Source organism: Aspergillus vadensis (assembly GCF_003184925.1).
Source record: "Aspergillus vadensis CBS 113365 unplaced genomic scaffold BO88scaffold_2, whole genome shotgun sequence".
Lineage (NCBI taxonomy): Eukaryota > Fungi > Ascomycota > Eurotiomycetes > Eurotiales > Aspergillaceae > Aspergillus > Aspergillus vadensis.
The window spans coordinates 1427382-1441889 of NW_020292040.1; the positions used below are offsets into that span (position 1 = coordinate 1427382).

The 14508-nt window shown below is 53.0% G+C and overlaps 4 protein-coding genes across 4 annotated transcripts; all 4 read left to right on the top strand.

Moving 5' to 3' along the window:
- The first annotated feature begins 257 nt into the window (after positions 1-257).
- BO88DRAFT_401258 (uncharacterized protein) lies at positions 258-1811 on the top strand. Its single transcript, XM_025705797.1, has one exon. The coding sequence runs from the start codon at positions 352-354 to the stop codon at positions 1597-1599; it is 1248 nt and encodes a 415-aa protein (XP_025567452.1). The 5' UTR covers positions 258-351; the 3' UTR covers positions 1600-1811.
- A 97-nt stretch (positions 1812-1908) lies between these two features.
- On the top strand, positions 1909-5310 carry BO88DRAFT_401260 (putative phosphatidate cytidylyltransferase). The gene is made up of 3 exons (XM_025705798.1): positions 1909-1972; positions 2045-2670; positions 2731-5310. Exons 2-3 carry the CDS (start codon positions 2118-2120, stop codon positions 4824-4826), a joined length of 2649 nt encoding a protein of 882 aa, XP_025567453.1. The 5' UTR covers positions 1909-1972; positions 2045-2117; the 3' UTR covers positions 4827-5310.
- A 2191-nt stretch (positions 5311-7501) lies between these two features.
- atg1 (serine/threonine protein kinase ATG1) lies at positions 7502-10555 on the top strand (the record flags this gene model as incomplete). Its single annotated transcript, XM_025702622.1, has 3 exons — positions 7502-7630; positions 7758-10338; positions 10401-10555. 3 exons carry the CDS (start codon positions 7502-7504, stop codon positions 10553-10555), a joined length of 2865 nt encoding a protein of 954 aa, XP_025567454.1.
- Positions 10556-11981: 1426 nt separating this feature from the next.
- On the top strand, positions 11982-14231 carry BO88DRAFT_102228 (high affinity methionine permease). The gene is made up of 4 exons (XM_025701196.1): positions 11982-12180; positions 12262-12944; positions 13002-13266; positions 13334-14231. The coding sequence occupies exons 1-4, from the start codon at positions 12078-12080 to the stop codon at positions 13945-13947; spliced, it is 1665 nt and encodes a 554-aa protein (XP_025567455.1). The 5' UTR covers positions 11982-12077; the 3' UTR covers positions 13948-14231.
- The last annotated feature ends 277 nt before the right edge of the window (positions 14232-14508 follow it).

Sequence of the window (14508 nt, forward strand, 5' to 3'; positions counted from 1 at the left end):
ATCAATGGGATGAAGAGGTTTGTGTTGGATGGTGGGGATGTGAGGGGTGCGGTGTTGGGTGAAGGTGGTGAGTATGAGAGTTTGGCGTTGGATGGGCCGGGTTTTCTTTGGAAGAAAAGGATTGAGGTCCCCAGGTGGGAGGAGGGCGCTGGGGAGGGGGGTGTTGCGTTTGTGAGAGTTAGGGGGGCGAGGTGTGTGGATAAGGAGGGGGATGGGGATGGGGTGGTGCCGGGGGATGTGAGAAGGCCGGTGTTGTTGGATGAGGGGTTTAAGGAGGTGTTGGGGGAGGTATTGGGGGGTGAGGAGGTGGTAGGGAAGAGAGAGGCAAAGGTGTTGTCGTCTCAAGGACAGATGGAGGTGTTGCAGAGTACGAATGATGGCACGTGGGTGGTTGCTAATATCTCGGCCCCTGAGGCTGGACCTGGGGCTGCGGAGCAGATGGAGGCGATCAAGGAGAAGATTGAGGCGATACTGGCTTCTACTGGGCGTGAAGAGGGGAGTGCGTCTCGGATTACGGCTGATATCGTTTTCACGACGGTGCTGCTGCACTCCATGGCGGACTTTTCCTTGATGAATGGCATCTACGTCTCCCTATTCAAGAAGCCTAATCCTCCGGCGAGAGCTACGGTGGCTTGCGGTGATAGTCTGCCAGAGGGTGTGAAGGTCATGGTATCGGCGGTCGTGGATTTGGGTCCTAGAGAGCAAAGGCAGGGTCTTCATGTCCAGTCGCGTTCTTACTGGGCGCCGGCTAATATTGGCCCTTACTCGCAAGCCATGTCGGTTCCGGTACAGGGTTCGGAGTACATGGTTTACATTGCCGGACAGATTCCGCTGGAGCCGGCTTCGATGGAGATGATGAGTGCTTCTGGGAAAGCACTGACGCGGCCGTGGATTGAGAACTATGCCACGCGCGCGGTGCTTTCCTTGCAGCATCTTTGGAGGATTGGGCATGCTATGGAGGTTGACTGGTGGCTGGGCGCTGTTGCTTTCTTGGTGGGAGAAGAGCACATCGAGACACAGGCCCGACTAGCATGGAACATTTGGGAGCGGATGCATGCTCGTCATGAAGAAGAAGACGACGAAGACGGAGAATCAGGCCTGGATGTCTGGGATATCAAGTATGGAGGCCGTGCGCACGAGCAAGCCACGAGTCGATCGACGCCTAATTTGCCTAACTTTGGGGTGGTCCAGTCAGACGCTTTGGTTCCTGCGTTTTTCGCAGTCCAAATCTCAGAGCTTCCCCGAGGAAGTGATATCGAATGGCAGGGTCTGGGGTACAGGTGTGGTGGATTGCGGATGGCTGCAGAAGATACGGAGTATGGCCGCAAGACCACTGTGTCCACAGAGCAGAACCTCCGTTACATCGGCATTGAGATCGACATGGAACAGTCGGGATCTGATTTGGACTCGTATCTGCAGCTTGTCCTGCAGAAGCTGCCTGAGGTGGCAGAAGGTTCTCACGCGATCATCTATACCAGTCAGCCATTGTCCAAGCCTGCGTTCCCTGCCCAGATTGTTCCCTGCAAATCTGTCTGGGGACCGAAAGGACGAGAGTTGGCAGCAGGTGTCATTATACAAAGACACACCCCGGCATCATAGGCCTGCTGCTTGCTGTAAGGCTGCCGGGCCATGCAGGGATCCATTGCGCACGGCTATCAAGTATGCATCATGGATCATTCGACGTCTTAGAGTGGAGGCACCGATACAAAAGTACATATCTCCTGACTCGTAGTGGAATTAGGAACAACAATTGTAGTGAATAACCTTTTGTAAGATTCAGGAGTGACGATGGGTTCACTTGATGGGCTGATTCTAGGAGGCTCTCCTGCTGACGTGCTGCGCGGCATGTGATAAGCGAAAAAACCCGCCTTTCCGCCCTGGGATTCCGGTTCGATCAAAGCGATAACATTCTCACTTCATCATCTTCTTCGCTGCTGCCACCCCACGCACCTCTCTTGGGTCAATTCTCCTGGTATATTGACACGCCTTCTGTTTGACCCCGGTCATCTGGTCCTGTCATCGCTAACCCTCCGTCTCAACCCAGTGCTCCTCCACCGACCCATCAGTCGATATGACGTACTCGCTCTAAAGGCCGCTCATCACCCACCATCCATGCCATGGCCGTTTCGCTGAGCCAGGAGGAAGACGAATCGCTTCCTGTCAACAGTTCTGCCCTCGAAATAGAGCTGTCTGACACTCCCCGACAACCCTCTCGTTCCCCTCACCCGTATCGTCGCAAAGGCTCGCATTCATCGTCGCTGCCTGCGGATACCGGCGACCGATCAACCCGTCTCCACTGGCCACGGAGCTCGAGCGATAGTGGCACCGAGGCTGATGATGAAAGCACGGGCATACTGAGGGGTCTGCCAGCAGCACCCTTGCGACCAAGGAAAGGGTTGCGTTCGGGCCGTCATGCTGTTGGCGAGGAAGACCAGTGGTTTCCCCTATTGCGCCCGTGGCCGTCGATAACCCGTTCCACCTCACGGAGCTCGCGGCGGAGCTCAGGAGAAGAAGCTGAGGCCTCAGCGACAGGATTGCGCGAACAGGAAGCTCGGAAGCGGCGTATCGGGGTTCTGCAGAGGCTGTTGGAGGCTGCATTGCTCCTCTCGGTGGGCGGCGTCGTTCTGGGACAAGAAAGCACGAGGGCGATTGCTTGGGCTTGGAGAAAAGGTGCGCGAGATATAATAGTGTATTTGAAAGCTTGTCCCTGTGGTTGCTAATGCTCCCTAGAGCTCCTTGCCCATTCCCTACTTGTCGGTGGGCTTTACGCCGCTTATCCTTTCCATCGAGATGGACGTTTTCGCTTCTCAAGACTACGGTCCTTTGTTATCCCTACGAGTTTCGATCCTGCTCCGCTGCTTTACCCGATCTTGATACCCATTTACGTTGCTTTGTCTTTAGCGCAGCATAGTCCTACTCTAATACTCCCTAATGTCCTTCTCAGTCTCTCATCTCTTCCGCCTGCCGTCATCCCACTGCATGATTGTGTTCACGGACACAGCATCATCCATTGGATGATCACTCTGCTTCCGGTTATCGTCTCAGAGCAACTATCGGCAGGAATCTCGCCTCCCAAACCTTTATCTCTTCGCGGCCTCAACTCGGAATCTTTGGCTCTTCTTTTTCCTTTGCATCAAGCGTTGATACCCACTTTAGATTTTTTGTTGACTACCAGCGTCCTTCCCGCAGAACTGCAGCTTTTGACAAGCGCTCTGATCAATCTATTCTTATTTGCGTCCTCGCCTCAGGCGGAAATCCTCAAGGCGTTGCTATGGCTTGGTGGCCTGTGCATCTTTATCTCTTGTCGCGACGTGCTTCGCTGGGAAGTGGCTCTGGCAAGGATCCCCAGCTGGAAATTTCGGCGAGCGCCCAGCAACTCGCAGTCACCTCGAAGTATCTTCAATGTGCTTGATCACAAGTTGTGCCAGCGACTAAGCCGCACGGGCACCTCGGAGGACAATATATCGGACAGTGACTCGCCAGAAGGCCAATTCTCGCTCGTCTCACGAAAGACAATGCTCGAGTCGCGTGACAAAACCAAGGCGGGCGAGCCCAATCGCACCGTAGAGGCTGAGGTGACAGAAAGCGTCCGGCAGCAGCCTACACTTACACACCGGCGACGGCACACAATCTCTAGCGTCAGCGAGGTCGCACGCACAGGAAAAGTCAGAACGACCCCCAGTGGGCGACGAAAGCGATCAATGGCCCCTGGTCTAGCGTCGTTCCTGTCGCTGACAGTGCCTCAAGCCCAAGTCCGGAAATGGCTGTACGCGTTGTTCGTCTACGTCACAGTGCTGCTCATCATCTTAGGACCTGTTCGAAAATATGTGGGCGAGCAGGCGTTACATGGAGAAGACCCGTTCGGGTGGGCACTGAGCTATCTGCTGGGCAACGTTTCATGGTTTCGATTCTGGGTGATTATGTGGAACCTGGAGTATTGGATTCCTCTCCCCGCTCGCCTGGACCCTGACTTGTTGAACGCCTCCTGCACTCTTGGTTGGGTCGAACATCTCCGCCGCGATGATTTCGGGGAGGCTAATTCGCGCCTTCTCGTTGCAGCATATTGTGTTGTGGTACTTGTGACTGGATTGGCGGTTGTGTTACAGTTGAGCTCTGTCGCGGAGGTCGATACGAGACGCAAGGTCTTCCATGGCATGATGGTGCTGATGTTCCTTCCGACGGTGTACATCGACCCCACGTTTTGTGCTCTGGCCCTGAGTCTAGTCCTGTCCGTCTTCCTGCTGCTCGATCTCTTCCGAGCGTCCCAGCTGCCCCCGATTTCGCGCCCGTTGACTTACTTCCTTGCCCCCTACGTGGACGGGCGCGATCACCGGGGCCCTGTGATCGTGTCGCACATCTTCCTCCTCATCGGATGCTCGATCCCCCTTTGGCTTTCCCTGGCGGATATCCCTCGGACGGGCGACCATCCTTGGATGGGGTGGAGTGCGGTGACCCGGGACGTGAGTATGGTGAGCGGGATCATCTGCGTGGGCATGGGCGATGCGGCAGCGTCGCTCGTGGGGCGACGGTTCGGTCGGCGCAAGTGGTTTTGGGGAGGAGGGAAATCGCTCGAGGGCAGCGTGGCCTTTGCGGTTGCTGTAACGTGTGGCTTATTGTTCGCGCGAGTCTGGCTCGTGCTAGGAGAATGGCCGATTAGCGGAGACAACTATGGACCACACCAGAACTTCCCCTGGTTGAAAACCGTGGTGAAAGTCATTTTGGCCGCTGGGGGAACCAGCGCAACCGAGGCGATTCTGACAGGATGTAATGACAATGTCGTGGTTCCGATTGTGCTATGGCTCCTCGTGAGAGGGCTTGGGGTTTGAGGAGGCTTGTTGTTGAACCCTACCTTTACCCCGTTTCTAGAACGTCTCTTCTGGTGAAGTTTAGTATGTGGTTCTGTGGTCGCGAGGGACACATCGATGGGACGCCCTGTTTTTGGTTACCCAAGAATGGCCCGACGGGGGAGGATAGACAGGAAGAACTAAATCAGACAAAAAGGGTGGGAATTTTCTTTCTCTTTGTTCCTTGTTTCTATATACAATTGCCTTTGAAGGAATAGAGGAAGAGCCAGGCGTCAGGCGGTCATTTTTGTGGGAATGACGTGGAGGGCTTGTTTTTCTTGGATCCTCTTCATTCTCGATTCCTCATATTATCTTTTGGCAGGAATGTGTGCGTGTGTGTCCCTACTGTGTATGATGCAGTTGCTTTTTCTTTTGATTTTTTACTACTTTGGCCTTCCACTTCCCTGTGAATATTGACGGGCAGTTGAGTAAATAGAAATACTACCACCTCGAGATACCAGTCTACGAGAGCAAACAGGGAGCTACTACTAGTACTGTGGAGATAACTAAGTAGATAACAATCAGGCAGCATTGCGACGGGGCCACGGGGTTATCATCAACCAGTCAGCAGCCACCGACGCCGGCGTAGGCTTGTTGATCGCCACCTAAGTAAGGTTTCCGTGGGCGAGGCTACGGGAGTGCGCAGTAGAAGAACTTACAAGTGAAGGTAGGGTACATAGCTTTAGCTTATCAGGGCGATCCGGTTCTTCAGTCAGTTTTCAGTCAGTCGGTGGCGAGGTCGCATGGGGAGGCTGTGTTTGTGTCATAGGTAGAAGTAGTTCTGTCCGACGTAATAATGTTCGTTAACTAACTTAGTTGAAGATGAGTCACTTGATGATAGTAGCCAGCCTCTGGGGTGGGTAATGGGAGCCTGCAGAATGATTCGGTGTCCGGGGAATGGGGGAGAATTCTCCCGCGAACGTTGGGTTGGTTACCATGAAACTGAGTGACTGACTGACTGACGGACTGAAAGTTGAACTAACTGGGACTGGGTCGATCGGGGATCGGCTGGCTGGCTGGGGGGAGGGAGGATTGATGATTGATGATTGAAGAGAGAGGGAAGAGAAAGTGGAGAAAGCAGAGGTGTCACTGCTGCAGTGTCCCTTGGGAAAACGAAGGGAGGGTGACCTGACTTGGTTTTTACCAGGAATAGAATCTCGTATGGTAAGTTAAGAACATCAGTCAGGCGCAGGTGGAATGTGATGAAGAGGTGGGTTTCAGTGCAGTATTGGTTCTATACGGTATGATGTAATACCGATCATCTACTCCGTCCTCCCTTCCCCCCTCCGCTTCTTCTTCATCCGGCCTCAGGCGATGGATGGGTGGTGGATGGATGGATTGGATTGCGCCCGTTATCATGGTTACTGTCGCCTGCAGCTTTATCTCTTCTTTGCTGGTAATTAATTTTCCTGGCAACTTCCGGGGTCCCCCTTTTTCTTTTTTTTGCTGGTGGGTTTTTGAGTCTGGGGATTTCCTTCTTTCTCTTGTGCAATCCTGCAGGTTGCTTTGTTGGTTGGTGAGATTAGTATATTTATGAGTGAGTTGATGCCATTTTTTTTTGTTGTTTTTGGTCTTGTTGCGTGATTTATTCGGTTTCTGTCGTCTACTGCATTGGTTGGTTCCTGTCTGTCTTCGTACTTTTTCTTATTGTTTTTGGCAGATGGATTGATTAGCTAAGGAGGACCCAAATTTGGTTGCGGTCATACCTGAGATACCAGTAGTCTAGTGGTTCCGCTCTTCTGACCGCCTTGGTTCTCCCTCCCCAGGTCATTCAATCATCCGCCAGTCCTATTCGGCTCGTTATCGGCGGTCACGCTCTCTGTCTCTCGTTGCGCTGCTCTCCCAGACATCGTCAAGGATCCCTGGGTCCAGCTGCTTCCCGCCTTTCCTACTCTCTCTTCCCCCATCACATCATTCAGCTTCCTTTCCCACTCACTCATCTTCTCTCGCGACTATTTTTGCTCTGATCTTCTTCTGCTTCTACTACTTCTTCCTCCTATATCTTCTTGCTTCGTCACTTTCAACCTAACCCTCACCTCTCACGCCATCTCTGGCTTATCTATCACGCCTCCCCACCGTTCTCGTCCCTAGTGCGGTGATTCATACCTTATCGTCGATCCCCCGATCCTCCTCCTTCTATAGTACCTACTTAAAGTCCCACGCCTTGGTCGTCATCCGTCTGGCCATCCCTGTCGCCCTTCATCCTATCATACAAGCCCCCGTTTTCCGCCTCACCGCTCTCCTGCCTACTTGCGCCCTACTGTAGGTGTGCTGCGCACCCTATTTCTCGTCCCCCAACTTCTCCGACTCCTACTCTACCTCTACTACTACTACTACTGCCTACGCTCTGGACCGTCCCTTTCTTCCTGCCCCGTCTACTGTCCCCGTCGTCTGCCACGCAGTCTAGCCCTCCTTGCCTCTCCTCCTCAGGCTTGCCACGCTCATCCCATCCATCTCTCCTACTTCCTATCTTCCGTCTCGCTTTATCATCCGCTCTATCCACTCGCCCATCACCGGCCGCTCCTCTGATCTACCTTTCGCTCCCCTGATGGGCCTCTTCCATCACCCGACGCTGTTTCTGCCGCTGTTGAGGTAGTGTGTGGTTGACGGGGCGTGTGGTTGGTCTCTAAAGACGCTCTCATCGCCTGGCTGCAGTCATGGCATCTGCACATCATTCCAGGAGGTCCAATGAGGGCCCTCATGGGGAAATGCCTATTGGCCATTACACTCGGCTGAACGAGATCGGTCGAGGGAGCTTTGCCGTGGTCTACCAAGGTGTTCATACGGTAAGTTGTGATCCCGTTCTCTCTGATTCTTATCTCTGCCGAAGATCCGGCCTGTTTATATAGTCCCCCATTTTCGGGTGTGAAATTACAAGGGCTAACCAGTGATGATGCGATTCTCGCGATTTAGAGATCACGCACCTATGTGGCAATCAAATCGGTTACCATGACCAAACTCAGCAGGAAGCTCAAGGAGAACCTCGCCTCTGAGATTTCCATCCTTAAACAGCTCCACCATCCCCATATCGTCGCTCTCCTTGACTGCCATGATACGACCTCCAATATTCATCTGGTGATGGAATTCTGCGCTATGGGGGACCTTTCCCACTTCATCAAGGGGCGCCATACCCTGCGGGACAGCTCATACACACGGGATTTGATAGCGAAGTATCCCAATCCTGGGGATGGTGCGGGCCTTAACGAGGTGATCGTCCGCCACTTCCTCAAACAACTTTCTAGTGCACTCAGATTCCTTCGGGATCGTGATTTGATTCATCGGGACATCAAACCACAGAATCTGCTGCTCTGTCCTGCACCGTCGTCCTACCGCAGTGGGGCTGCTGAATTTGTACCTTTCAAGAGCAGCGAGGACTCCTTTAGCCCGAAGACCGGACTGGAGTCTCTGCCAATGCTAAAGCTTGCTGACTTTGGCTTCGCCCGGTCTTTGCCGGCCACCTCTCTCGCGGAGACTTTGTGTGGCTCGCCATTGTACATGGCCCCTGAGATCTTGCGATACGAGAAATACGACGCGAAGGCAGATCTATGGTCTGTGGGCACGGTACTTTATGAGATGGTAGTCGGGAAGGCCCCGTTTCGTGCAGTGAACCATATTGAACTCATCAAAAAGATCGAAAAAAATAAGGACCAAATATCATTTCCGCCGTCGAATCGTGTGTCGGAGGACATCAGGAATCTCATTAGAGGTCTTCTGAAGCAGCACCCAATGGATCGGATGAATTTCGATGTTTTTTTCGCGCATAAAGTTCTCACAGAACCGATTCCCGGTCTGGTAGCGGATGACACTCCCCTCGGGCGTTCTCCGGCCGACCCGACACCTCGACCCGGTTCCGGGTCAAGGCGTAGCACGCCCGTTCAAATGAAACGTGAGAATGCGCTGTCTGCTGGAGTCCGGGATGAGCCATCGACTTACCCGGCGGCTCAACGAGCCATGACACAGAGCCCTCGGCCAGAGACACCTTCAACGCCTATGCGGAGGACTGGAAGTGCGGGCAAGCATCATGCTGCTCCGAATGAGCCTACACCGCCAGCATCTCATCCCACAAGGCCGAGCCCAGTGTCTCTGGCGACTGCCCCTGGCCGCCAGGAGCATGTCGATCGCCCTCCCACGACGGCCGTCTTGGAACAGCAACGGAGACGTACGGCATCCTCGGGAGTGCCCCAAGTTGACAAACCCGCCGAGAAAGCGAAGGACGAAAAGGAGCATGCTGCACAAGAGGTAGCATTTGAGAGGGACTACGTGCTTGTGGAGAAGCGTGCGGTAGAGATGAATGCTTTTGCTGACGAACTGGCCTACAACCCACGAATGCAGGGTGGCCAAGGAGGTACAGTATCCCGGCGTTCGGGAGCGGCCCCAGGCACACCTCCGGCCGGGGGGTCGTCGCCCCATGCGTCGCCCAGCAAAGCCATGCAAATCATCTCAGGGCGTTCCCGTGCCGATTCAACCCACGTCCGTCAAAATTCATACGATCGCCGCTATGGACAAAGCCCTACGTCGGCTACATCGGCCATCTCAAAGGCTCTCAATATGGCCAGCGGACGTTTGTTTGGAATGAGTTTCTCACCACCCCTGACCATCACGAAAGGCGGACGCTCGCCTCCGTTGGCCTACAATCCGTTCCCCGCATACCCCAGTGCCCAAACGAGCTTGATTGTCCACGCGGATGGGGGCAAGCACGGTGCCAACTTGGACGAAGATAGCAAAACCGTCCATGATCTCGAGGAGTGTGCCACGCGCAGTGATGTCGTGTACGGGTTTGCCGAAGTCAAGTACAAGCAGCTGATTCCACTAGCACCATCTGCCGCCACTGGGTTTTCGGGAGACCCAGCATCGGATGCTGTCGATTCGGCGGATGGTGGACTCACGGTCGATGCTATTGTGACCTTATCTGAGGAAGCCCTGGTTCTCTACGTTAAGGCCCTGTCATTGCTGGCGAAATCGATGGATATTGCGCGTGTATGGTGGACTCGCAAGAGCCGGGGCGATACGCTCAGCAGAGCGGATACTGGAAGCACAGTTGCGGGCAATCGGATCAACAATGTCGTCCAGTGGGTGCGCAACCGGTTCAACGAGGTGCTGGAGAAAGCCGAATTTGTCCGGCTCAAATTAGTTGAGGCGCAGAAGAGACTGCCCTCGGATCATCCCAGCCATCCCAGCAACCTGTCGGTTGCATCCTCTCTAGGCTCCGGAACCTCTGCCGATGTGGTGGTCAGCCCCGACGTGACAGCAGAGAAGCTCATGTACGAGCGCGCATTGGAGATGAGCCGAGTGGCGGCTATCAATGAAATCACCGGCGAGGATTTAGCCGGTTGTGAAATCTCGTATGTCACCGCCATCCGGATGCTCGAAGCCATCCTGGATGATGTGGAAGTATCCCGACCCGGCCAAAACGGCGGCGCTGATAGAGCCGACGGCCGGCGGGACAACGAGGATGGCGGACAGAACGAGCCCCAAGCGGTGATTCTGGCGAAAAGTAAGTGTTCTCCCCACCTTCATGCACGGCACTGCGTAGGTAGGCGCTAACGCTTGGCACAGTGATATCGAAGATCCGGAATCGCCTGGCGTCGCTCCGGAAGAAACTCGCGCTGCTGTCGAATCGGTACACGCCCCCGTCCAGTGGACCGGGCAAAATGCCGCCGTCGAATCTCGTGCCACTCTCCCCTGCAGTGGGAGCCACGCCGCCAAAATAAGACGTTGACCGTTTGAAGCATGCAGGACCATGCTCATTCTGCCCCTTTATTATTTTATCTTATTTTCTTTCTACCTCATGTCCTAGTTTGTGTGGGCATTGCTAATGCAGGCAACTACATTTCAAGCTAGTACCTTGACACGCGTGCGGGACTTGCTTTTACTTCCATTCTCCATGCCAGTTCTCTCTGGGTTTTGATATACGCATTGATGCACGAGTATTTTATTGTTCTTTATACGGGTTTATTATAGGGTTGCTGTGTTGTCTTTTTGCGTGTGTTGTTTCCTTTTCCCTTATTCAATTTTTTACTGGATTCGCATGATTTACTTACAGGCCTGTTGGGCGGGTGTTTTCTATTGGCGTTCAAGCTGGGGACCCAGGTACACAAATTGCCAGCGGACTTTGGATACGAGTGATGATGATGCCATGGGATCATAGGGAGTCAGGGTGGGTTCGGGATGGATCTTGAGGATGCAGATACTGCCAGTCAGAGGCAGCTGTACTGTATATACACATAATAACACGCGAATATGTTCATCTCGTGGCGAGGAAATGGTGCCCACTGGTTGGAGGGACTGCAGCGGATTTAGAGCTTGACCCACGGCGGCGGCATTGGCTCTGGGACCCGGTCTGACCTTAACTTTACCTAACTTAAACGTGCAAGATCCAGGCCCAAATTGCGTGATTGATTTTGGTGTGTCATAGGAATTCCCTGAAGGACGTTGAACGGTTCACCATCCTCTGGGTCTTGTCTTAGTCTCTGGGTCATGGTTTGGGAGGATTGGGAGATTTGGAAAGGGGAGTGGAGAGCTTCCCTCGTTCGGGTTCCGCTCCGACGCCCAGAAGAAGTTTTTTTTTCCTGTACCAAAGAAATTACCTTTTTGCCTCACGGGATCCCGAACGAAAATGACTCGACACATGGCGGGTGTCTGTCATCGCCCGTGCTTCATCTTGTCTCGGTCGCTGTCGTGATCTTTCACCCGTATCTTGTCATTCTTTTCCTTTTCTCTGATTATTCTTTCTTCCTCTTCGTGATTTCACAATAGACTTCAAGACTTCTCGTTTTCTAGAACAATTTCTTTCCAACCTGTTGGGGGACTCGGTCGTGATCTATACTTGGAAAATAGTATTGACACCCGTGCCCTAACATAATATTATCTTCACCATTTTCGTTTTTCTCTTACATCAAATTTTTCGTTATTTTGCCTCCATTGCCCAGACACGTTCCTTTTCCAGTTGCTGTCCGGTTTACAGGGGTCCTGCCTGCCTGATAGTTCTTGGCCTTCGTTTGTGTCCATACGCATCACGAGCAGACCCTGCTCGTTTTGGGATTGCATCACATTTAGTCCCAGCACATCATCGCGTCTTACGGTCTTTGCCTCCGGTGATAGCCGCTCACTCTACGCCTGATTTTGGCCTGTTCGCGGCGCTATTACCTGCTGGTTATATAGTCTTGGAGACGCTCTCTCGCCTGTCATCCTTGTAGACTCCGGTGTCTTTTTCTAACAATCTCAAACTCAATCATGACGGACCCGGTCGTGGAATCTGCCTATCAAAAGGGCATCTTGCCCGATGCCAAGGCTGTTGAGGAAGGTCCTCGTCGGACGGATGGTGTTTCTGGCTTGTGTATGTGATTGTCCTATCTCCTCCTAGGTCTCCTAGGTCTTTCCAAAATATAATGAATCCTCCCTGACTGTTTTGCTCCAGATGAAGGAAATGTCTTCGAGGCTACCCCGGACGATCGTCGCCAGATTGGTGTCATCAGTGCCTCCTTTCTGATCTTTAACCGTGTCATTGGTACTGGTATCTTCGCTACCCCGAGTACTATCCTGTCTTTGTCGGGTAGTGTTGGTTTGTCCTTGATCATGTGGGTCATTGGTACTCTGATTGCTATGGCTGGTACTGCTGTCTATCTGGAATGGGGTACTGCTATTCCCAAGAACGGTGGAGAGAAGAACTACCTCGAATATGTCTTCAAGAAGCCCAAGTTCTTGATGACGGCCATGTACGCGGCCTATGCCGTCCTGCTGGGTTGGGCGGCCAGTAACAGTGTCGTCTTTGGCGAGTATATCCTGAACGCGGCGGACATTGAAGTGGATCGTTGGAACCAGCGTGGTATTGGTTTGGCCTGTATCACGGCTGCCTTCCTCATCCATTCCTTTGCTGTCAAGTGGGGTCTCATGCTTCAGAACTTCCTGGGTGTGGTCAAGCTCGTCATCATTCTGTTCGTCATTGTTGCGGGATGGGTGGCTCTGGCTGGTCATATGAAGATCGATCCTCCTCACAACTTCACCAACGCCTTCGAGGGTACCACTGATACCGGCTATGGTATCGTTATGGCATTGTACAATGTCATCTGGTCCTTCATTGGATACTCCAATGCCAACTACGTATGTTATTTCGCTTCTGTGCGTGGTGTGTTATGAGATGCTAATATTGTTTTGCAGGCCTTGAGCGAGACCAAGAACCCTACTCGTACCCTGAAGATCGCTGCCCCCATTGCCATCATCTCGGTCGGCATCATGTACATGCTGTGCAACATCGCATACTTTGCCGCGGTCCCCAAGGAGCAGATGCTGTCCTCTGGCCAGACTGTGGCCGCCGCTTTCTTCGGCAACATGTTCGGTGCGCGCGCCGAAAAGGTGATGTCGGTCTTCGTGGCCCTGTCTGCCTTCGGTAACGTTCTGTCGGTCATCTTCTCGCAAGGACGAAGTATGTAGACCCCTCCCCCTTCCCTCTATGCCGCCATACCTTGAGCGAAGCTAACAACATATAACAGTCGTCCAAGCCCTCGGTCGCGAAGGAGTTCTCCCTCTGTCGAAGATCTGGGCCAGCAACCGGCCGTTCAACTCGCCCGCCGCTGGCCTCTTCGAGCACTGGGTCGTCTCCGTGATCATCATGTTGGCCCCGCCTCCCGGCGATGCCTACAACTTCCTGGTCAACCTCATCTCGTACCCGCTGTCCATCGTCAACGTTTTCGTGTCCGGTGGCCTCGTCTACATCTACCTGACCAAGGAGAAGAACTTCCCGGACTGGGCCCCCGGTATCCGGGCCACTCTCCCCGTCACCATCTTCTTCTGCCTGTCCAACATGTACCTGGTGGTGGCACCCTACGTGCCCCCCAGTGCCGGACAGAGTGTCTACAACAGCCTGCCTTACTACCTGCACTGTGTGGTGGCGCTGGGCATCTTCGCCCTCGGCGCTATCTACTATCTGGTGTGGGCGGTGCTGATGCCTCGCTTTGGTCGCTACATCCTTGTCAAGGAGTCGGTGGTGGATGCTGATGGCTGGTCCAGAAGTGTCTTTACCAAGATGCCGATTGAGCAGGCCGAGGCGCTGAGGTATCAGGAGGCGGAGGAGCAGCAACAGGAGCAGCAGCAGCATCACTTCTGAGGGCTTCCTCAGTGAATGATGCGGCTGCATGACTATTGCTGCTTCGTTTCGATTATGACGCAACGATTCAACATCAATGCCAATACATGGCATAATTCATAATGTTTACTTATATCATTTTGCATGGGTGCGGAGTTTATGTGCTTTCTTTGCTGGAGGGAAAGGGAAAAGGGAATGATTGATTTATTAGGGAGGGAATGGGTTGAGTTTTCATAGACTTGTTGTCTTATGATGTCTTTTTCGAGATACCTCTTGTGTTTTATTACTAGATTCAAAGCTCCTTTCAACAATCGACGACATATTGCTGAATTATGATCTTAAAAGTATCAAAATTGTATTTGAATAAAAATTATACTTATTAAAAGAAAGTATGTCCCAGCCCTCTATGGAAGCCCATTCACCGGTGAAAAAAGCATCAAATTGATACTTTCTATTCATGAACCCCTCAAACTGGCTGGTGGACCGTCTGGCAAGTCACAACTCCCGAAGAAGCAGCTCGACAGCCAACTGCCAGATAGAGAAATATCTACCCGAATGGGCAAATCTGGCAACCGGCTGTAT